Source organism: Scyliorhinus torazame, chromosome 21, assembly GCF_047496885.1.
Source record: "Scyliorhinus torazame isolate Kashiwa2021f chromosome 21, sScyTor2.1, whole genome shotgun sequence".
Taxonomy (NCBI): Eukaryota; Metazoa; Chordata; class Chondrichthyes; order Carcharhiniformes; family Scyliorhinidae; genus Scyliorhinus; species Scyliorhinus torazame.
Genome location: NC_092727.1, coordinates 11,887,042 through 11,911,010, shown reverse-complemented (window position 1 = coordinate 11,911,010; position 23,969 = coordinate 11,887,042). Strand labels below are relative to the sequence as shown.

Genomic DNA, 23,969 nt, shown 5'->3' with positions numbered 1-23,969 from the left:
TGGCCCGCATTCAGAACCCAGGTGGGCTGCATGTGCACCCACCCCCCCTCCCCGGGCCGCAGGTTGCCCACTGCTGCACTGGATCCGAGCTTGACAGGAACAGGCATGTCACCTGATCTCGGGCTTGATCGGAGCCACCAGGCCGAGAAGCGATTCATGGCACAGTGCAAACTGAGGGCTTGTGATGGCAAATCAGAATCTTCCCCATGGTTGGAAGGGATGGGATTAGCCTCCAATATCTGGGGCAATGGGGCGGAAGTAAATTGAACACCGACAATAAATAAACCTCCAATTTCTTGCTCGTTTTTATCTTCAAAGTCCCGACCAAGATATTTCTTTAAGCTGTTAATTGTCAACAAGCCTCCCCCACAGAGCGAGTCGAGAGGACACTGCAGTACATGGTTCTCTTAAAGCTCGCCTGCTGCTTTTGTCTCGCAACTTCGCTTCAGTCCTACCAAAAAGGAAATATTCAAAGACACCCTGTTCACTGCAAACCGATGCTTCCAAACAGGAAAAGAATGAAGGAAAACAACAAAGTTTGCTGCATGCATAATGTGACCATCAATAACAAACGCGGCATATTTTCCCCCAAAAAAATCCATTTTATTCTTCGGAGAAAGGAACGAATCTCATAGCAGCATTAACTCTCTAAAAATAGAAAACCAGCATAATATATTTTTCCCAACATTTTTAGAACATTGGTGTCAATTTAATATGAACCAACACATTTGTGATTTGTCAGCTGCCCACTTGGAGCTCTTTTTCTTCTTCTTTCGAAACATAAATAGCGCACATCATACTCAGAAGTGCAATGCGGTCAGAATGCTCCAAGTATGAGGAACAATGTCAGGACAGCACGGATTCCTCCACCTCCGCCAGTCCTGCCCGTTGGAAACATGTATCATCTCGGTGTGGGGCAGAAAGGGCAGCTACTGTTTTTGTTGGACTGTGCCCAGAATTTGATGCACTGCGGAAAAAAAAACACCAAATACAAAATTAAAAGCAGAAAGCAAATTGCAGGTAGGCACCATTTGATAAGCCGGAATTGAAAAAAACCCAACACATTTCCTGGGCAAATCATTGCAAACGGAAACACGGGTCTGAGAGGTCAAGTATCTATGGAGGGAGGGGACTTGATGAATCAAATAATCTTTTCTCGATGAATGTTTGATGTACTTTAAAAAATTAAGTAGGAACCACAGGGAACATGCAAATGTCTTTCTAGACAGGGATAACTGATCACTTGAAACAATGTGCAGGTGTACAGGGAAAAGGCAGGGTTATGAGCCAAAGTCATTACTTTTGTTTGGAGATGGGCCAAATGGCCTCCTTCTGCACCGTTACCATTCTGTGAAAATTCTGCCAAGCTATCTGCCCGAACTGAATGACGGTGTAAGATGGCACTCAATTCTTTTAAATCCATTAGTCCATCAGCGCTTTCATTTGCTCCACCAAATTTGAAGAGCAACTCTCCTTAACGTTACTGATCTCAGTTGTGATAACCATGGGAAGGAGGCAGAGTAATATGTAACACAAGTGTTGCCTAAAGAACTTTCTGGATCACCTGTGTTACGATCCCGGACCAGACCCCAACAACTGCTAGGATACGGACAGAAACCCCAATATTTTATTTCATTTGTAAAACTGTGAGGAAAGTATACTTCACTCCAGGAATGATTCCACGCATAAACAGGGCTATGGTATTTTAAAACAAACTAACACAGTATTACTAACTTCAGCCTCTTAAAGAAAATAGCTTACAATTACCAGTTAAACAATGCTTAACAATAACAAACTGCTATTTTTTTATCTCCACACAAGCAAAACCCATCTCAGGTCAAAATCCATTTTTAAATAGTTAGCCAGCCCAGGAATACTTGCTGAAAAGAGATGGCTTGGATAAACCAATTTGAGAGAGAGAGATCCTTCAGGAACCAGCTGCAGATTCTTGCCTGTGTCAAGCTGCTGCTTAACCTGCTAGCCTTTTCAGAAACTTTTTAACTAAACTGCTTTGTGAAAAACTGTTTGCCTATACACAGTCAGATCTTTAGTCGACTGTTTCACCAGAAACTGCTGGTCTGCTCACAGGCAGATCTAAACTGAACTCTCCAAAACTCAACACCTGACTGCTTCAGCCCCTGGCTCCTCCCAGTAACTACATCATCTTGCTAAGCTAAAACAGAATGTCTCTAATTATCAACTCCCCTGGAAATCTTCTTTATGTAAACAAAAGTCCATTAGCCCAGCTTCAGGTAAACAATATCCATGGAGAGAATATTGATCTCATTTTTACGATGCTTTAATTATCTCTGTTGGAGCCACAAAGCCTGGTTGCCTTTCAAACCAGTTTTTTTTTTTTTTTAAACAACATCACTGCAGCAGTCAGATACACACCCTAACACAAGCTTTTAAAACCCTTACAGGACAAAATACTTTTAATAACACATCTGAAATTCCTACATTCATCACACCTGCAGCACCCAAACGCCAAGGCTGCAGGCTAACCAGCTCGTCAAATCAGAATGCTCCAGGCAGACGTGGCGAGTGTTATTATCCCGAAACTCACAGGATTGAGGGTGGGAGTGGGACTGATGGTCCAAGGTTGGCTTGGATAGCGTTGTGTAATCATCTTGTCACTAGTAGGCTTACATTTACACTGCAATGAAATTACTGTGAAAATCCCCTAGACGTCACATTCCGGTGCCTGTTCGGGTGCACAGAGGGAGAATTCAGAATGTCCAATTCACCTGACAAGCAGGTCTTTCGGGGCTTGTGGGAGGAAACCGGAGCACCCGGAGGAAACCCACGCAGACACGGGGAGAACGTGCAGACTCCGCACAGACAGTGACCCAAGCCGGGAAATGAACTCAGGTCCCCGGCGCTGTGAAGCAACCACTGTGCTACCGCGCCGTCCTTATTCTACTTAATAATAACAATAATAGCTTATTGTCACGAGTAGGCTTCAATGAAGTTACTGTGAAAAGCCCCTAGTCGCCACATTACGCTGCCTGTTCGGGGAGGCTGGTACGGGAATTGAACCCGTGCGGCTGGCATTGTTCTGTATTAAAGCCAGCGATTTAGCCCACTGTGCTAACCCATCTCCTAAACTTGCAGCCTCTCAGGATAATGTTGGGATGGGGGCAGGAATCCTTCCCAGTTTTTTCTCTTAGAAGCCAACGGTGCCTTCCCCACACCTTGCCATTTCCTCCCACAAGATTAGTGAGCGTTACATATCAACAATTTGCACCCGGAATGTTCAGGAGTATTAAAGGCTCCAGTGCACAACGACTCATCCAACACAATACGTATTGAAATGGTTCCTGACACAAAACTCCTTGGGCAGGATTTCCTAGTCCTTCCTGCCCCGGGATCGGAAATCCCCGCCCAAGGGCAACGGCCCTTTCTCTGGTTCGGCGAATTATCCATCCCGTCCACAAGTATTTGGGCCCCAATGTCCAAATAAATGTACCCGTCCTCAACAACACGACTCTTGCATGCGGTCGATCAATTAAGACATTTGGAAAGGAAGACAGAACTAAATTAAACTGACGATTTACATTCGCAACGGATTACTTATTTTGTGACCAATAGCTTGCAAGCGATTCTGCTCAGCGGCGAAAACAGTCCGCGACCCAAAAACATCCTCAGATGTTTTGTCACAGCTACAATCTACAAAAGAATGTTTTTCACATGAACAGTAGTGTCGGACGCCAACGGTCGCCTGATTAATGTCAGAAAATGGGGCACTCACCTCTCTGTGGACAATGTGTGAACAACCCATTGGCTGTGCTTCACCGACTTGCACAACCTGCTGACACATTAGACAGAGTCGTGGACTGCTCGGCATCTAAAGTTTAAAGGAACCCAATTAATACTTACACGGAGCTTTGAACTGATTAAACTCAGTCAATTCAATGATGTCAAGATTCTTCTAAAAAGTACTGGATAAAAGCATGAAATCTTCAAATCCTGGCTCATGGGATCTTTTTTTCCAATTTCACTTACGTGATGTGGGCTTCGCTGGCTAGGCCAGCATTTATTGCCCATCCCTAGGTACCCTAGGTGGGGAGTTGCCTTCTTGAACCGCTGCAGTTTTTTTTACAGGGAGTTCCAGGATTTTGTCCCAGCGACAGCGAAGGAACGGCCGATATATTTCCAAGTCAGCGTGATGAGTGACTGGGTGGAGGGGTTCCCAGGAATCTGCTGCTCTTGTCCTTCTAGATGTTAGTGGTCTTGGTTTGGAAGGTGCTGTCTAAGGAACCTTGGTGAGTTACTGCAGCGCATCTTGCAGATGGTACACACGGCTGCCACTGTTCCTCGGAGGTGAAGGGTTTGAATGTTTGTGGAAGGGGGAGCAATCAAGCGGGGCTGCTTTGTCCTGGATGGTGTTGAGCTTCTCGAGTGTTGTTGGACCTGCACTCATCCAGGCAAGTGGAGGGTATTCCATTACATTCCTGACTTCTGCCTTGTAGACAGTGGATAGGCTTTGGGGAATCAGGAGGGGAGTTACTCACTGTAGAATTCCGAGCCTTTGACCTGCCCTGGTAGCCACAGTATTAGTGCGGCTAGTCCAGTTCAGTTTCTGATCAATGGTAACCCCCAGGATGGCGATTGTGGAGGATTCAGCGATGGTAATGCCATTGAATGTCAAGGAGCAATGGTTAGATCCTCTCTTGTCGGAGATGGTCATTGCCTGGCACTTGTGTGGCGCAAATGATCTTACATAGGATCAGGAGGCAATCTAGCCCCTCAAACCTGTTGTATCATTGAATGAAATCACCGGTTGATCTGTGACCTTAAGTCACATGGCCACATAGCCCCAAATACCCTCGGCTAACAGAAATCTATCAATCGCAGGTTTAATACGAACAATCGACTTGAGCATCACATGCTGTTTGTAGAACAGAGATTCAGTGAATCCCTGCAGTGTAGAAGGAAAGTCGGCCCATCGAGTCTGCACCGACCCTCCGAAAGAGCACCCTCCCAAGGCCCACCTCCCCACCCTATCCCCCGTAACCTCGCACATTAATCATGGTCAGATCTATTTAACCTGCACTTTTTTGGACTGTAGGGGAAAACCGGAGCACCCGGAGGAAACCCACGCAGACACGGGGAGAACGTGCAGACTCCACACAGACAGTGACCCAAGTCCGGAATCGAACCCGGGTCCCGGGTTCCTTATTTCAGTCTTGAAAACCTGAATTATTTAGACTGTTCCTCCTGGTCCTAACCTACCCAGCCAGCAGAAATAGTTCTGTTCCCCTTATGGTCTTGAAAACTTTTTTAAAAATTTTTTAAAAGTCCAATTAAGGAGCAATTTAGCATGACCAATTCACCTATTCTGCACATCTTTGGGTTGTGGGGGTGAGATCCACGCAGACGTGGTGTCATGTGAGAGCGCCTTTAAGAAATGGATGTTTAAGCAATGTACCTTTAAGAAATGCAGTGATGTCAGAGTGTGGGTGGAGCTGGGCTTTAGATCAGCTATTTTGCAGTTTGAGTTTTCAGTTTGAAAAAGAGCTTGGGTGTGTGTCTGTGTTTGCAGTGAGCTGGATCTGCTGTGATCTCTGCCATGAAAGACTATCTCTGGATCATTTGGGTGATTTAAACTCATAAAAGTAATGCCTTTAACCTGATGTGCTTCTGTTTAAAGGTGTTAAGTCTCTCTTGGATGCTGAAGGAATAACTGAAGGATTATTTAGTGTTGTAATATTTTCGGGGTTATCTTTGAAGTAAGGGGGTGTTAAGAGATCCAATGTTTATTTAAAGAGTTAAGTTGAGTTCATGGAAGAAACACTATTTTGTGTTTAAAAGCCACGTGTTCATAATTGTAATCCCACACCTGGAGAACAAGCCGTGTGCTCGGAAACGCAACAAATACATTAAAGGGGGAGGTTGGTTGAACTCGATGATGCATTTTGGGGTTCTGAAAACACCTCGCCCATAACAGTGGGGAGAATGTGCAAACTCCACATGGACAGTGAGATAGAGCCTGGATCGAACCTGGGACCTCGGCGCCGTGAGGCAGAGGTGCTAACCACTGCGCCACCCTGCCACCCTGTCTTGAAAACCTTTGATCAAAATCACCCCATAACCTGTTAACTTTCAGGAAATTCTACCCTAGTTGGTAAATTCTTGACTCGCTCTTGTACAATTAAAACAAAGTGTCAGTCAGTGCAGGGTCACTGTGTCTACGTTGTATGAATTAGCACTCAAATTCTGTGTTTCACAGCTCCACTTCGGCCGGTTTCACTTCAATCTATTCAGCTCCTTCCCTCATACGCACACACTTCAATTCTAATTATCTGTCCGACAGCCAACTCCCTACAACGTCAGCAAACAGACTAACACGAATTTACAAACTCTTAATCAAACCTCTCATTCGGATTCCAACCCTCGACCTGTGGCTCTTCCAACTTTGCTGATCCAGTGGCTCGCACAGCATAACCACGTCAGCATTTGGGAAGAGTGGGCTGTAAATTTTCCCACTTGCTGGAAACGCCTCGGTTAAAAAATATCCTGCAATCTTCACCCTGGGGAAGGTTGGGAGGTTGTGATGGGGGCGGAGGGGCAGCGCTGGACCAGTGAACCCCGAACCCAGTGTTGGTAGTTGCTTTAGAAATTGTTAGGTCCTCTGCCCTTCACACTCTCCATGCCAATTCAATGCCAATCTAGGCCTGCCAATCAAAGCAGACCAGCAGAGTTTTCGGTTCAGAACTCTCATTGGCAATCGCAGCCTTTTTTTTTTATAAAAAGAAAAGTTTAATGAGCACGTCATTTAAAAAATAAAACTTTAGGCCATGACCTAATAGAGAGATTCCTGTTCGGCGAGAGAACCAAAGGTCATTGCGGTAGATGGGAATGTGGAACTCGAAAAACCGATTAGCCATGATCTTATTGATTGGGGCAGGCACGAGGGGCCGAATGGCCTACATCTGCTTCTATCTCGCTCCAGGGTGGCACCCATCATTTTCCAAGATCGGCGGTCTCCAGCCTGATGTCTTTTGGGCCAGGAGGAGTTTGTACGACATGGGCAAGGGAATTTACTAACCATCGCTGGACTCTCTTGGTATGAAGTCTGAGCTCCAGTTCTACTTTTCGGCATGGCCAGGTAAGGGTTGGTCTGAGAAGTTGCCAGTGGGAAGTGTCCAGGTGTGTCGGCAGAGACTCGAAATGGATGCAGGGGGTGCGTCTGAGTGGAATGGTGGCAGAAGATGTATTTTAAATTGACATTCATTAACATCGGAAACAATTGCATGCTTTAAGTCTTTATACGCTCTTTTGTACTCTTGCAATAAATGTATATGATAAATTTGTTTTAAATTTAAAAAAAATATATTCATTCTCAGGTTGCTACACTTGCAATCTTTGCTCAGCATCACCATTCAAGAGGCCCATTCACTTCGACTGCTCGATAAAACTGAATAGGTTCCATACACAGCAGATTCCAATGCCCATGGCCTGTGCCGGCTTCCCCATTCTCCGGCACCGATTCTTGGGCGCCCACAGGATTCCCGCCGCGCCAGTTGGGAGCCGTTGACAGCGCCCCCCCCCCCCCCCCCCCCCCGGCGATTCTCCGGGCTCCGATGGGCTGAGTGGCCGACGGGTTTGGCAGAGTAGGTTACCTGAAAGGTGAGTCTGCGGGGGCCGTCCTGTTGCGGGGTCATGGGGGTCCGACCCCAGGGTGGGGGGTGGGAGCATGGTGGCCTGGCCTGCGATGGGGACTTACCGATCGGAGGGCGGGCTGGTTCTGTGGGGGCCTATTTTACTCCACGCTGGACCCCTGTAGGGCTCCGCCACATTGCCCGGGGAAGGCGCGGAGAAGGAAACCTCCGCGCATGCGCGGGAATACGCCGTCCGTTCCGCGCTGGCTGGAGCTGCGGGGACCACTCCAGCGCCAACCTAGCCCCCTAGGAAGGGGAGCATTACCCATTATCGGGGACCGCTGACGCCGGAGTGGTTGGCACCGCTTTTCACGCTGGCGTGGGGACATAGCCCCATTATTGCAGAATCTCGCCCCATATATACCGCAAAGAAAAAGCTCAAAATAGCGAAAGGAAAGTGTTATTGATCGTATCGTGCAATAACCTATTGTTCAGAGAATATTGACCTCCACATTCACTTATTCAATTTTGATATTTGACACCTACCTGCTCGGCTTCCACCAGCCTCACAGCCACTTGGTGCGTTAGTTCATCCACGGAAAGGCCAGCAATTGTTCCCCGCGAGTTCTTAATCTGCTGTAGAATGTGGGTCAGCTGAGCCCTGGTATGAAGGAAAAGTAAAACAACGGGCCACTTGCTATTTACAGAGTGGTACAGCACGGTGGAGGTCATTCAGCCTGTGTGTATACACGTGTGTTTGCACGTGTGTGTGCGCAAACATGTGTGTGTAGGCATGTGTGTTTGCACGCGTGTGTGTGCGCGCGCATGTACATGTTTGTGTGCAAACGCGTGTGTGTGTGTGTGCATGCATGTGCCGGCTTGTTGAGCGAGTTATCAGGTAGACCCACTCCCGTGCTCTCTCCACCCCCCCACAACCCTGCAATCGTTCCCCCCCTTCCAAATGTTCATTCGATTCCCTCCAGACACGGAGATCACCTATAGGGAAAATTGCAAGTCTCCACACTTTCCCCACCCCTTTGATCCGATTCATTTAAAAGTAGCACGTGGGGCGAAGTAGGTCGAGTGGTGGGTTCGAGAGCAGCGTACCTGGTAGAGTTAGGAAATTTTGTCTCCAGTTTTTCCAGAAGTTTTTCCAGTTTGGTAGCAGGTTTGGAGGTAGGTGGAGCACTATGGCCAGCAAACTCCAGCGGCGCTCCCAGGTCCCGCAGACAAGCTGTAGCAGGGAAATCCGCTGGGTAACTGGCAGCTGCGTGCGAAGGTGCTGTGGAGTGGACGGTACTGGGGAAAAATGGAGGTAACTTTGGAGAATCTTGCCACGCTCTTTGAAGCACTAGATCAGGCTACCAGGTTAAAAGGAGGAAACAAAATGCAAAGAATTAGAATACTGTTCATGTTTGGCCATGAGGCAGAACCGGAGTCAATTATCCAACACAAACTATGGATTTCGGTGATAGCTAACAAACACAGCAAATGGAAAAATATTCCAAACTGCGACAGTCTGTTTATGATCGTTGGCCTTAAAATTACAGTTTAAAATAGGAAATGGTGAGTGGGCAGGGGAAATTCACAAGGACATGTGAAGTGTTCTGATTAGGGTGACAGTACGTTTGGAGTCAGTGTGATTTTTTTCAAAGTGATGATGTTGCCTGAAACAACTGTGCGTGTATGTGTGTGTGTGTATGTGTGTATGTGAGGAAGTCACTGTGTGTGAGGATGTCACTGTGTGTGAGGATGTCACTGCGTGAGGGTGTCACTGTGCGTGAGAGTGTCACTGTGTGTGAGAGTGTCACTGTGTGTGAGAGTGTCACTGTGTGTGAGAGTGTCACCGTGTGTGAGGGTGTCACTGTGTGAGGGTGTCACTGCGTGTGAGGGTGTCACTGCGTGTGAGGGTGTCACTGCGTGTGAGGGTGTCACTGCGTGTGAGGGTGTCACTGCGTGTGAGGGTGTCTGTGTGTGTGAGGGTGTCTGTGTGTGTGAGGGTGTCACTGTGTGGGAGAGTGTCACTGTGTGGGAGAGTGTCACTGTGTGGGAGAGTGTCACTGTGTGGGAGAGTGTCACTGTGTGAGGCTGTCACTGTGTGAGGCTGTCACTGTGTGAGGCTGTCACTGTGTGAGGCTGTCACTGTGTGTGAGGGTGTCACTGTGTGTGAGGGTGTCTGTGTGTGTGAGGGTGTCTGTGTGTGTGAGGGTGTCACTGTGTGGGAGAGTGTCACTGTGTGGGAGAGTGTCACTGTGTGGGAGAGTGTCACTGTGTGGGAGAGTGTCACTGTGTGGGAGGGTGTCACTGTGTGGGAGAGTGTCACTGTGTGGGAGAGTGTCACTGTGTGGGAGAGTGTCACTGCGTGGGAGAGTGTCACTGTGTGTGAGGGTGTCACTGTGTGGGAGGCTGTCACTGTGTGAGGGTGTCACTGTGTGTGAGGGTGTCACTGTGTGTGAGGGTGTCACTGTGTGTGAGGGTGTCACTGTGCGTGAGAGTCACTGTGCGTGAGGGTGTCACTGTGTGAGGGTGTCACTGTGTGAGGGTGTCACTGTGTGAGGGTGTCACTGTGTGTGTGTCGCTGTGTGTGAGCCTGTCGCTGTGTGTGGGTGTGTCACTGTGTGAGTCTGTCGCTGTGTGTGGGTGTGTCACTGTTTTGAGTCTGTCGCTGTGTGTGGGTGTGTCACTGTGAGAGTCTGTCGCTGTGTGTGGGTGTGTCACTGTGTGAGCCTGTCGCTGTGTGTGTGGGTGTGTCACTGTGTGAGTCTGTCGCTGTGTGTGGGTGTGTCACTGTGTGAGCCTGTCGCTGTGTGTGGGTGTGTCACTGTGAGTCTGTCGCTGTGTGTGGGTGTGTCACTGTGTGAGTCTGTCGCTGTGTGTGGGTGTGTCACTGTGTGAGTCTGTCGCTGTGTGTGGGTGTGTCACTGTGTGAGTCTGTCGCTGTGTGTGGGTGTGTCACTGTGTGAGTCTGTCGCTGTGTGTGGGTGTGTCACTGTGTGAGTCTGTTGCTGTGTGTGGGTGTGTCACTGTGTGAGTCTGTCGCTGTGTGTGGGTGTGTCACTGTGTGAGTCTGTCGCTGTGTGTGGGTGTGTCACTGTGAGAGTCTGTCGCTGTGTGTGGGTGTGTCACTGTGTGAGTCTGTCGCTGGGTGTGTCACTGTGAGCCTGTCGCTGTGCGTGAGCCTGTCGCTGTGTGTGAGCCTGTCGCTGTGTGAGTCTGTCGCTGTGTGGGTGTGTCACTGTGTGAGCCTGTCGCTGTGTGTGGGTGTGTCACTGTGTGAGTCTGTCGCTGTGTGGGTGTGTCACTGTGTGAGCCTGTCGCTGTGTGGGTGTGTCACTGTGAGAGTCTGTCGCTGTGTGTGGGTGTGTCACTGTGTGAGTCTGTCGCTGTGTGGGTGTGTCACTGTGTGAGCCTGTCGCTGTGTGTGGGTGTGTCACTGTGAGAGTCTGTCGCTGTGTGTGGGTGTGTCACTGCGTGAGTCTGTCGCTGTGTGGGTGTGTCACTGTGTGAGTCTGTCGCTGTGTGTGGGTGTGTCACTGTGAGAGCCTGTCGCTGTGTGTGGGTGTGTCACTGTGTGAGTCTGTCGCTGTGTGTGGGTGTGTCACTGTGTGAGTCTGTCGCTGTGTGTGTGGGTGTGTCACTGTGTGAGTCTGTCGCTGTGTGTGGGTGTGTCACTGTGTGAGTCTGTTGCTGTGTGTGGGTGTGTCACTGTGAGTCTGTCGCTGTGTGTGTGGGTGTGTCACTGTGAGAGCCTGTCGCTGTGTGTGTGGGTGTGTCACTGTGTGAGCCTGTCACTGTGCGTGAGCCTGTCGCTGTGTTTGAGCCTGTCGCTGTGTGCGTGTGTCACTGTGTGAGCCTGTCGCTGTGTGTGGGTGTGTCACTGTGTGAGCCTGTCGCTGTGCGTGAGCCTGTCGCTGTGTGTGTGTGTGTGTCACTGTGTGAGCCTGTCGCTGTGTGTGGGTGTGTCACTGTGTGAGCCTGTCGCTGTGTGTGTGAGCCTGTCGCTGTGTGTGTGGGTGTGTCACTGTGTGAGCCTGTCGTTGTGCGTGAGCCTGTCGCTGTGTGTGAGCCTGTCGCTGTGTGTGGGTGTGTCACTGTGTGAGTCTGTCGCTGTCTGTGTGGGTGTGTCACTGTGTGAGCCTGTCGCTGTGTGTGTGAGCCTGTCGCTGTGTGTGTGAGCCTGTCGCTGTGTGTGTGAGCCTGTCGCTGTGTGTGTGAGCCTGTCGCTGTGTGTGTGAGCCTGTCGCTGTGTGTGTGAGCCTGTCGCTGTGTGTGTGAGCCTGTCGCTGTGTGTGTGAGCCTGTCGCTGTGTGTGTGGGGGTGTCACTGCGTGAGCCTGTAGCTGTGTGTGTGGGTGTCACTGTGTGAGCCTGTCGCTGTGTGTGTGGGGGTGTCACTGCGTGAGCCTGTAGCTGTGTGTGTGGGTGTCACTGTGTGAGTCTGTCGCTCTGTGTGGGTGTGTCACTGTGTGAGCCTGTCGCTGTGTGTGTGAGCCTGTAGCTGTGTGTGTGGGGGTGTCACTGCGTGAGCCTGTAGCTGTGTGTGTGGGTGTCACTGTGTGAGCCTGTCGCTGTGTGTGTGGGGGTGTCACTGCGTGAGCCTGTAGCTGTGTGTGTGGGTGTCACTGTGTGAGTCTGTCGCTGTGTGTGGGTGTGTCACTGTGTGAGTCTGTCGCTGTGTGTGGGTGTGTCACTGTGTGAGCCTGTCGCTGTGTGTGGGTGTGTCACTGTTTTGAGCCTGTCGCTGTGTGTGGGTGTGTCACTGTGTGAGCCTGTCGCTGTGTGTGGGTGTGTCACTGTGAGTCTGTCGCTGTGTGTGGGTGTGTCACTGTGTGAGTCTGTCGCTGTGTGTGGGTGTGTCACTGTGAGTCTGTCGCTGTGTGTGGGTGTGTCACTGTGTGAGTCTGTCGCTGTGTGTGGGTGTGTCACTGTGTGAGTCTGTCGCTGTGTGTGGGTGTGTCACTGTGTGAGTCTGTCGCTGGGTGTGTCACTGTGAGCCTGCCGCTGTGTGGGTGTGTCACTGTGTGAGCCTGTCGCTGTGCGTGAGCCTGTCGATGTGTGTGAGCCTGTCGCTGTGTGTGGGTGTGTCACTGTGTGAGCCTGTCGCTGTGCGTGAGCCTGTCGATGTGTGTGAGCCTGTCGCTGTGTTTGAGCCTGTCGCTGTGTGTGGGTGTGTCACTGTGTGAGTCTGTCGCTGTGTGTGGGTGTGTCACTGTGTGAGTCTGTCGCTGTGTGTGGGTGTGTCACTGTGTGGGTCTGTCGCTGTGTGTGGGTGTGTCACTGTGTGAGTCTGTCGCTGTGTGTGTGGGTGTGTCACTGTGTGAGTCTGTCGCTGTGTGTGTGGGTGTGTCACTGTGTGAGCCTGTCGCTGTGCGTGAGCCTGTCGCTGTGTGTGAGCCTGTCGCTGTGTGTGTGGGGGTGTCACTGTGTGAGCCTGTCGCTGTGCGTGAGCCTGTCGCTGTGTGTGTGAGCCTGTCGCTGTGTGTGAGCCTGTCGCTGTGTGTGTGAGCCTGTCGCTGTGTGTGTGAGCCTGTCGCTGTGTGTGTGGGGGTGTCACTGTGTGAGCCTGTCGCTGTGCGTGAGCCTGTCGCTGTGTGTGAGCCTGTCGCTGTGTGTGGGTGTGTCACTGTGTGAGTCTGTCGCTGTGTGTGGGTGTGTCACTGTGAGTCTGTCGCTGTGTGTGTGGGTGTGTCACTGTGAGTCTGTCGCTGTGTGTGTGGGTGTGTCACTGTGAGCCTGTCGCTGTGTGTGTGGGTGTGTCACTGTGTGAGCCTGTCGCTGTGTGTGTGAGCCTGTCGCTGTGTGTGTGAGCCTGTCGCTGTGTGTGTGAGCCTGTCGCTGTGTGTGTGGGGGTGTCACTGTGTGAGCCTGTCGCTGTGTGTGTGAGCCTGTCGCTGTGTGTGTGAGCCTGTCGCTGTGTGTGTGGGGGTGTCACTGCGTGAGCCTGTAGCTGTGTGTGTGGGTGTCACTGTGTGAGTCTGTCGCTGTGTGTGGGTGTGTCACTGTGTGAGTCTGTCGCTGTGTGTGGGTGTGTCACTGTGTGAGCCTGCCGCTGTGTGTGTGAGCCTGTCGCTGTGTGTGTGGGGGTGTCACTGTGTGAGCCTGTCGCTGTGTGTGTGAGCCTGTCGCTGTGTGTGTGGGGGTGTCGCTGGGTGTGTGAGGATGTCACTGTCTGTTGACAATTGTTCTGTTGATATTGAGCAGGACTGGACGATATCTCTGGAGATTGGATGAATGAGAGATAATCTCATTGAATCGTATAAAATTCCGAAGGGGCTTGGGAAGGAGGGTCTGAGTGGCTGCTTTCCTCACTGGCTGAAGAATCTGGAAGTAGGGGGTCATATGTTCAAGATAAAGTGTCAGCCAATTTGGACTGAGAGGGGGATAAATATCTTCACTCAGTGGGCTGTGGATTGTTAACCACAGAGGGCAGTGGATGGTCAATCGTGGAGTACACACAAGACTGAGATCAACTTTGGGTACAAACCGAATCTGGGGATGTGGGAAAGAACGAAGTTGAGATTGTATGGAAGTTCATCCACAATCTAACCGAATGGTCTGCTCCCTATCCCACTTCATAGATTTTTCAAAACAAAATCATGCGAATTCCGGAAATCTGAAATAAAAACAGAAAGTGCTGGAAAAAGTCAGCAGGTCCGGCAGCGTGTGTGGAGCGAGAAATCGAGTTAGCATTTTAGAGTCCAATAGGACGCTTCTTCCAAAGAAACGTGAACTCATTCGCTGTAAAGGTGGCCAGACCCGCTGAGTTTTTCCAGCTCCTCCTGTTTTTATACATTTGCTGACGGCAGGTAGTGGAAACGACAGTTGCCGCTCTTTTCAGAGTTGCTGAATACATCCACACCACGCTGATCCTGGTATTATGTTCATTGATTGTGGTTTTTTTTTTAGAAAAGAGAAATTATTGAGAAGGGAAACACAGCTGGATTTAAGCGCGTCAAACAATTATACCAGAACATTGCCGCCTGTAGTGTTTAAATCTGGAGGGGACCCCAGTACTTTGAAATTCAGCTAGTTTTCACTTGTAATGTTACAAAATACTGTCAACTTACCAATACCGCTGGAGGAGCAGGTGGTAGCTTTGGTAATTGTATGTGAGAAAGGCTACCAAGCTTTGTCCCATTCTTCACCATCTGGATGTGACCATTGTACTGATTCTGTAGGCAGGATTCACAGAGCAAGGTACATTTTTTAAAAAATCTTGCGTTTCTATGGTGCCTTTCACAACCTTTGGACATCCAGAGCACTTTACAACCAATGATGTATTTGAGAACTGGGCCCGCTGTTGTACGAATGGAAACACAACACCTGGCTTGCACACAGCTCCACGGACCGCATCGAGAAAATGGCCATATTAACTGTTTTAGATGTTGAGTGAGGAATAAAGATCAGCCAGGAAACGGGGGAACACTCTTAGGCACGCCTTCAAAGTTTTTTTAAAAATTCCAATTAACGAGCAATTTTCGCCTGGCCAATCCACCTACCCTGCACATCTTTGGGTTGTGGGGGTGAGACCCACGCAGACACGGGGAGAACGTGCAAACTCCACACGGACAGTGACCCAGGGCCGGGATCGAATCTTGGGTCCCCGGCGACGTGAGGCAGCAGTGCTAACCACTGTGCCACCCCAGTCACTCCTTCGGAATAAGTGTTGGGGGATCTTTTACATGTCTACCCAAGAGTGCAGACATAGGGCCCCTCGGCTTCACGTTTTGTCTGAAGGACGGCACCTCAGTCAGTCCAGCACTCCAACTATTCCTGCTCCTACTTCATACGCAAGCTCACGTGCAAAGGGGTGCCAGCCTAGATTTGGGTGTTCAAGTGTGGGAGCAAATAGGTGGTAATGTGACATAGTGGGGGGAGAGGGGCGGTTGGTTAGCTCAGCTGGCTGGATGATTGGTTCTTGATGCAGAGCGACGCCAACAGAGCGGGTTCAATTCCTGTACGCCCGCGCCGCCTTCTCAACCTTGCCCCACCCCAGAGGAGTGGTGACCCTCAGGTTAAATCACCGCCAGTCATCCCTCCCCCTCAAAAAGGGGGCAGCAGCCCATGGCCCTCGGGGACATTGGAGACTTTTATTTTCAGTGGTATCGCCACCAGGTTAGTAGCCCTGAAGCCCAGGCTAATGTTCTGAGGACAGGGGTTCAATGCCCAACACAGCAGCAGGAGGAATTTAAGTTTAATTTATAAACCTGGAATATAAAGCTAGGTCTCAGTCATGGTGATCACACCCACCATCATGGTTAAAACAAAAAACATCTGGCTTACAGATGTCCTTCAGGGAAGGAAATCGGCCATCGTTATCTGGTCGGGGGCTGCACGTGGTGCACAGCAATGAAATGGGAAGGAGACTGGATCAGCGCACAAGAGGAGAAGAAAGGTACGCGGGCCGTGGGGAAAGGAAGTGGAGTGAGATGAATTGGACAGCTCCTTGCGAAGGGCTGCCACAAGAACACTGGGCTGAATGGCCTCCTTTGGCGCGGCAACTTGCTGACTCTCGCAGGCAAGAGCTTGACCCACCAAGCGACAGAGGGCAACAGCGGGGAAGGGAGCGCTTTGTAGATTTCTCTTGCTTCGCCTCGCAAGCTGCCTGCAGCAGAAACCAGCAAATTATTCAGACTGGGGATCTCTCGACAGAAGAGATGCCAGGTTTGTGAAAAAGAGGAAAGGAGACTTTTGATATATTTAAATGCCCGCAGCAGATGGCAGCACTTCGCAGTTATGGGCAGGATTCCCCATCTAGTGGCCAGATGGAGTACTTACAACAACAAAAAATGGCTCTTGGGCAAATTAATAAAATCTGAGCTGCAGAGACGCAAAGAAAATGCCCAGTGCTGGAAACTCCGAAGGGAAAACAGAAGTTAGAAATAAAGCAAGAGGCCATCAGCAGATCAAAGAGAAAGACAACGAGTTTCAGCTGAAGCTCTCTGAAGGGTTTTGAGGGAAGAACCAAACAAACAATGATAAAAGGAAAACCACAATTGTGAAGTTTTAGAATCCCTGGCCATTCTGTTAAAGAACGCAAACTAAAATTGCAAAACTCTTTTCCCTTGGAGGCTGACTGAGCTCCAGTATTCCTTTTATTACAATTTTAGGGAAGCCAGTGACTTATAGCTGGCAGTGCCCGCGCCCCTTAATAATAATAATCTTTATTATTGTCACAAGTAGGCTTACATTAACACTGCAATTAAGTTACTGTGGAAAGCCCCTAGTCGCCATATTCTGGCGCCTGTTCGGGTACGCAGAGGGAGAATTCAGAATGTCCAATCCACCTAACAAGCACGTCTTTTGGGACTTGTGGGAGGAAACCGGAGCACCCGGAGGAACCCCACGCAGACACGGGGAGAACGTGCAGACTCCACACAGACAGTGACCCAAGCCGGGAATTGAACCCGGGATCCTCGTGCTGTGAAGCAACAGTGCTAACCACTGTGCTACCGTGCCGCCCGTCTTTAGTCACAAGGTTCCGGTGTAAGGTCCCACTCCAACTGAAGCACAGAAATCCAGGCCGGCACTGCGTTGTAGCACGGAGGGAGTGGCGCACTGCTAGTAGTCGTCGTCTTTTGGATGAGGCGTCAAATCAAGGCGCAATCTGCTCCCTCGGGCAGGATGTACAAGATCCTATGGTGCTATTTCGGAGAAGGACAGGGCAATTGTTCCCTGGGTCTGGCTAATATTTATCCCTCAGTCACCATCATGAAACAGATCATCTGCCCATCATCACATTGCTGTTTGTTGGAGCTTGCTGTGCACCAATTGGCTGCTCCATTTCCTACATTGCAAATTCAAAATGCCTCATTTGACTGTATAGTGGTTCCTCATTTCACTCCCGAAATCTCTATGTAAATGTTTCGACTGTACCTCCTGGTCCGAGACTCCCCACCCAGCCAAAACAGCCCCGTAATAATCAGAAATAGTTCTGTTCTAGCTTCCCTTTCTGTTCCCCTTTTTGCCTTGAAAACCTTGATCGAATCACCCCATAACCTGCTACATTCCGGGAAATACAACCCTCACTTGTGTAATCTCTCCTCGTTCGTGTAGGACTTAAATGAACTGGCTGACATTACAGGGTCACTGTACGTCAATATTGTACAAGTTAGCACCCCCACATTCTGTATTTCGCAGCTTCTCTCTGCTCCGTGTCACTACACTCGATGCAGTTCGTCGTAGTGAGAAAAAAAACTGTTCTTTTCCATACGCATTGGGACATTCCAGCATGTCCTGTCTCAGCAACGTGGCTAAGGCGCCACAACATTCACTACTGCACCGTTAGTGCCGGCCTGGTACGCACAGAAATACTGCGCTCCCGTTCCCGATTTGACGGTCGCAAGGCAGCATCTCTCCACAACACAGATAAAAGTCTTACATTTATATTCTCCTGTTGTTCATTGATGTCTTTCTGCCTTTCCCGCCATTTCTGGACAAGGTTTGAGCTTCCTGGGACAGAGCTATGCGAGTAAACAAAAATAGACATATGAAACATTGGGAAGAATCATGCAGAAGCATCGGGAGGGGGGAGCGGGGCGCCTCCTGGCTGGTGACCTGGTGAGAGACTCAGGAAGGCCCAACGAACCACAAGCCAATCAAGCAGTGGCAAGGCCGCTGGAGTCGGCAGCCCGGCAGCTCTTGTGCTCGGCAGCACCGGAGTGAGCAACATAGGGCAAAGGGACGGGGTTTTCATGGCGAGTAGGGTATCTAACCCTCCTCCTGGCATGGGCATCAATGTGATTGGCAAAGAAAACTTACAAGGAGATTTTAAAACCACAGTTCACTGATGCCAGAGTGAGTCCAGCCAGTTTAGTCCAGCACCGCCTCCCAAACCAGCAAGGAGGGTCCAGTGCGCTGGCTGGGAAATGCACTCTCTCTATCCCTGTGTGGTGGACAGCAGGCTACAACTCCATGAGAACACGGGAGAGGGAGAGGGACAGGAATTGTATTGATCGCTCTCTGCTTGTACTCATAACCAATAAACCTGATCCAATCAACTCAAACATTGACAGAAAAAGTGTCACACAAAATACTGATAATAAGGAATAATATTTGTGAACAAAATGCTCAGACCACACATGGGGCTTTTAATAATATATCAACGGTACAACACACTGATGATAAAAATATCTCAATTTTATTTTCTACGAAAAGGGCGATAGGTTAAGATGCAATATTTTGTTCAGTTGGGTCATATTTGATATGCTATCTTCACAGGTTGCCTTTTTTCAGAAGTCAATCACTTTCAACTAACTCTTCTCAACACAAGGAAACATTCAAAGTTAACTGCTCACACAGAAGCTATAATAAATGCACCCAATTAGACAGATCTCTGTAAAAGGTTAACAGAGTGGATATGCTGAAGTATGACATATATATATATATATATTTTAATTTAGAGTACCCAATTCATTTTTTCCAATTAAGGGGCAATTGAGTGTGGTCAATCCACCTACCCTGCACATCGTTGGGTTGTGGGGGCGAAACCCACGCAAACACGGGGTGAATGTGCAAACTCCACACGGACAGTGACCCAGAGCCGGGATCGAACCTGGGACCTCGGCAACGTGAAGCAGCAGTGCTACTCACTGCGCCACCGTGCTGCCCTAGTTTTTTTTTTTAGAACATAGAACATACAATGCAGAAGAAGGCCATTCGGCCCATCGAGTCTGCACCGACCCACTTAAGCCCTCACTTCCACCCTATCCCCGTAACCCAATAACCCCTCCTAACCTTTTTGGTCACTAAGGGCAATTTATCATGGCCAATCCACCTAACCTGCACGTCTTTGGGCTGTGGGAGGAAATCAGAGCACCCGGAGGAAACCCACGCAGACACGGGGAGAACGTGCAGACTCCGCACAGACAGTGACCCAGCGGGGAATCGAACATGGGACCCTGGCGCTGTGAAGACACAGTGCTATCCACTTGTGCTTCCGTGCTGCCCAACATATAGATGATGTTGTATCGCCGACACATCAGTCAGTCACGTGCGAGGCTCTCTCTCTCTCGATGTTGCTAAAACCAAGAACCAGGGTCTGTCTAAGAGGAGATAGGTCTTGCACACCAGTGATTAAGAACCACGCCAGGAGTCCGCAGATGATGGGGACTATTCAAAACAGTCTCCATTACCATTATCCATGATATTGCTTTTCATACATTAATTCCACGAAAGGGGGATGTCAGGAAGCAAAAACAGGCAGGGGAGGGGTGCCTCTCAGCAACTGCTACCTCCCGCCTCCTCCCTCCACCCCCACTTCCCTCAATCTGGCACCGAGTGTCTTTAATCAAGGGACACTTTCCAGCCCACCCCACCAGGTTGGTAAGCACGGGGTTACCTCTGGTGCTCGCTGCCCAGCGACAGGCCATCTGCAGCTGGGCTAATACCAGTGTGGCAGTGGAATTGACCTCAATTAGTGGGAGGGCAGGAAGGTCGAACATGGGCCTAATTCCGGAGGCCAGAAGGTGGCGGGGTTCAGGCCCCTCCACCTGCCTGCCGACGCAAATGCTCTTCCCACCGCTAAGCTCACCACCACCACCGAGAGCAGAAGATTCCACCCGTTATTTCTGGTTGTTGCTCATAGGGATGTGAGGGGGACAATGCAAAACAAAACTGTTTCTTCACATAACGTAGCCAGCGATGGTCACAGAGCTGCAAGGCAAAGATAGGCGGAAGAAGGAGATGTAAAGTGAAATCTCGGGAACTGTCCTACCTTCGGCATTGAGTAAAGCCCTAAACGGGAGATGGAAAGAATTGGGAAGGCAGAGAATAAAGAAAACAATGCAACAGCTCTTTTATAAATCGGTTTACCTCACTTGTACACTGACCTTAAGTTGCAAATATGTAGTTTTGCCTCATTCGCTGCTTTGTCCATCATCATAATTGCAAACTCTCTTTTGCTCTCCAGAGTCTGAATCTGCAATAGCAGATGCATTAATGACAATTTGTTAAGGTAACGTTTGAGAACAAGGGCATCTTTATTCCCCATTCCCGGGTAAGGGTGGCTCTGGAGAGGCCACCATTTATTGCCCATTCCTAGTGCGATAAATGTAGGAATTTCAGATATATATATTGTTGTATCATATGTATCTGGTGCAAGATGGTTAAAAGCCTGGATTTGTGTGTGCATGTATGTATCTGCTGCCGTAATATTTTTTTTAAAAATCCCGGTTCAAAAGGCAGACACTGTGGCTACAGGAGGGGTCATTAATGCATCTTAAAATGAGATCATCCTTATTTCGAACCATGTTTAGGTGTAAAAGGACAAGCCTAATGGATTTTTGTTATGATTTCTGGGAGTGGATAATTAGAGACATTGTACTTAAACTTAAGTAATCAGGTCATGGGATTTGAGTGGGATGAGGATGATGTAATTAACGGGAGGAGCCAGGGGCTGAAGCACTCAGGTTTTGAGTCAGTCAGTTTAGATTTGTGAACAGAACAGCAGCTTCTGGAAAGAGTTGTCAAGTTAAACAGTAGTTTGGCACTGGCAAGAACCTACAGGTTGTTTCCTGAAGGAACCCACTCTCTCCAAGACATCTCTATACAACATGTATTCCTGTGTTTGCTAACAGTATTTAAAAGTGGGTTTTGTCCCGAGATGGGTTTTGCTTGATTGGAGAGAAAGAAGATAGCACTGAGGAGTTAAAAGTGTTTTGTTTTATTGTTAAGCATGGTTTAACTGGTAATTGTAAGCTATTTCTTTTACGATGTTAAAGTTAGTTTAATACTGTGTTAATAATGAAGTTTGTTTTAATAAACCATCTCTATTTGTGTGTGCGATCACTCCTGGAGAAAAATATTCTTTCCTCACCGCTTACAAATAAAAAAATATTGGAGTTTCTGTCTGTCATCCTAGAAAATCCAGGATTGTAATACCAGATTAACTCAAGAATCTGCGAGTAGACCTTCTTCCTGAACTTCTGGAGACTGTGTGATGAAGGTAGCTCGACGGGCATAATTTTATGCTCGCCCAAGGCATAGAAATACATAGAATATACAGTGCAGAAGGAGGTCATTCGGCCCATCGAGTCTGCACCGACCCACTTAAGGCCTCACTTCCACCCTATCCCCGTAACCCAATAACCCCTCCAAACCTTTTTGGTCACTAATGGCAATTTATCATGGCCAATCACCTAACCTGCACGTCTTTGGACTGTGGGAGGAAACCGGAGCACCCGGAGAAAACCCACGCAGACACGGGGAGAACGTGCAGATTCCGCACAGGAAGTGACCCAGCGGAGAATCAAACCTGGGACCCTGGCGCTGTGAAGCCACAGTGCCATCCACTTGTGCTACCGTGTTGCCCTCGCCCAGTTGCATGTTTTCCCGCCCAGCCTCAATTTTTAGGTTGGCGGTAGAAGGTATGAATAGGGTGGGAAACAGAGAAAAAAAAAGTGTTTCTTCATCTTGGGCGGGACTTTGGGGGGTACAAGGGTACGCTTCAATCTGAAAGCCCCTTGTTGACTACAGAGGTTTAATAATTCACATGTGGCACCAATTAGCACAGGTCCACCTTTAACGAGGTTGATTAACCATCAATATCAAAGATTGAATTATCTAGTTCTAAACAAAATTATACAGAACGATGCTCGGCACCAAATGCAAATAAAAGATCAGCAATGTGAGTGACCAACATCATCATAATAATCTTTATTGTTGTCACGAGTAAGCTTACATTAACACTGCAATGAAGTTACTGTGAAAAGCCCCTAATCGCCACATTCCGGCGCCTGTTCGGGTACACTGAGGGAGAATTCAGAATGTCCAATTCACCCAACAAGCACGTCTTCCGGGACATGGGGGAGGAAACCTGAGCATCCGGAGGAAACCCACGCAGACACGGGGAGAACGTGCAGACTCCGCACAGACAGTGACCCAGCGGGGAATTGAACCTGGGACCCTGGAGCTGTGAAGCAACAGTGCTACCCACCGTGCAATAGCTGAGAGATTAGACAAGACAATACCCCAGAATCGTAACATAGGCTGAGATTTTTCCGCTCCCGTTCTTTTCAGACGGGTTTTGACGGCGGGAGCAGAAAATCTTGCGAAAGACCCAAATCGCGTTTAATGTTGGCAAGAAGTTGAGCCGCGATTATCGCCATCCCACCTCGGCAGTGGCAGAGCAGGAATCACCAGGAAAAGTATAATGTATTTGATAATTCCACCCCACCCCACAATCCCACACATCAGAGGAAAATTAATTCCACGCAGCGCGAGTCAGGCCACTATAAATTATAGCTGATCCCCCACAGCGTGCACCTTGTGGTCACAACTCCCAGAGGAGCTCAGGTGAGTGCATCGCTCGGAGGGGGAAAAGAGGGTCACGCCCGGGCACTGTGTGTCTTGTGGGAGGGTTGGGGGGGGGTGGAGAAAGAGCGGTATCCATTTGAGCTTTTGTCTTTTAAAGGGGTGACCTTTAAAAATGGCGCTCCGATCTAATAAAAAAACAGCTTTGCTATTGGGGCGTGCCCAATCAGAGCCCCCCCCCCCCCCCACCCTCAGCATTACATCGTGGGACCCACCACTTGGCTTTTTGGTTTCTTTTATGTTCTCAACAACACAGCGGGGAAAGCCGCCGGTTGATTCTGGTTTTTCCATCCGCTGCCGCACTCTGCCAACCACAGAGAAAATTCCGCCCATAGCCTAAAGAAAGAAAGACAAACCTCCGCCTTCAGGGCACGCTCCGTCTGCTCCAGGATGTTCTTGTTGAGCTCCGCGTGCTTGCGCTTCAGCTTTGCCAAATCCTCGGTCAGCTTCTCCCTGCAACAGCCAGTCAATTCGCTAGATTAAAACGGGAGTGCTACCAAATCAGCGTTTAATATTAATAATCTTTATTCGGGTCACAAGTAGGCTTACATTAAGCCCCAAGTCGCCGCACTCCGGCGCCTGTTCGGGTACACCGAGGGAGAATTCAGAATGTCCAATTCACCTAACAAGCACGTCTTTCGGGACTTGTGGGAGGAAACTGGAGCACCCGGAGGAAACCCACGCAGACACGGGGAGAACGTGCAGACTCCGCACAGACAGTGACCCAAGCCGGAATCGAACCTGGGACCCTGGTGCTGCGAAGCAACAGTGCTAACCACTGTGCTATCGTGCCACCAATCAGCAACCCGATGCTCAGACTTAATTTTCCCCTCAAGAATGGGGAAAGAGAGAAAGAGAACAGGCAACTAACATCCAATTGGACAGCTGTCACAATGGAGATGGCACAGGAAGGACGGGCCGAACAGTCTCCTACTGCGCTGGGTGATTTCAGCTTCGGAGCGGTACAATTCTGGGTCGACACCGAACTGCGCTGAATCGAGAGCAGCATTGGCTACAGTTTGACCACCTGCTCACAGACGATTCGGGTTTTCGA

General features: G+C 49.4%; 1 protein-coding gene across 1 annotated transcript in view; it reads right to left on the bottom strand.

The window, feature by feature from the left end:
• Positions 1-581: 581 nt before the first annotated feature.
• LOC140398167 (RING finger protein 214-like) overlaps positions 582-23,969 on the bottom strand; it is a 55,348-nt gene continuing 31,960 nt past the window's right edge. The window contains exons 8-16 of the mRNA XM_072486507.1: positions 23,272-23,368; positions 20,434-20,522; positions 17,985-18,066; positions 14,671-14,775; positions 8,712-8,965; positions 8,151-8,265; positions 7,052-7,192; positions 3,752-3,847; positions 582-967 (exon numbers count right to left, since the gene is read on the bottom strand). Coding sequence (XP_072342608.1) covers positions 902-967; positions 3,752-3,847; positions 7,052-7,192; positions 8,151-8,265; positions 8,712-8,965; positions 14,671-14,775; positions 17,985-18,066; positions 20,434-20,522; positions 23,272-23,368 — 1,045 coding nt within the window. The 3' untranslated portion in view covers positions 582-901. The remainder of the gene's footprint in view (positions 968-3,751; positions 3,848-7,051; positions 7,193-8,150; positions 8,266-8,711; positions 8,966-14,670; positions 14,776-17,984; positions 18,067-20,433; positions 20,523-23,271; positions 23,369-23,969) is intronic.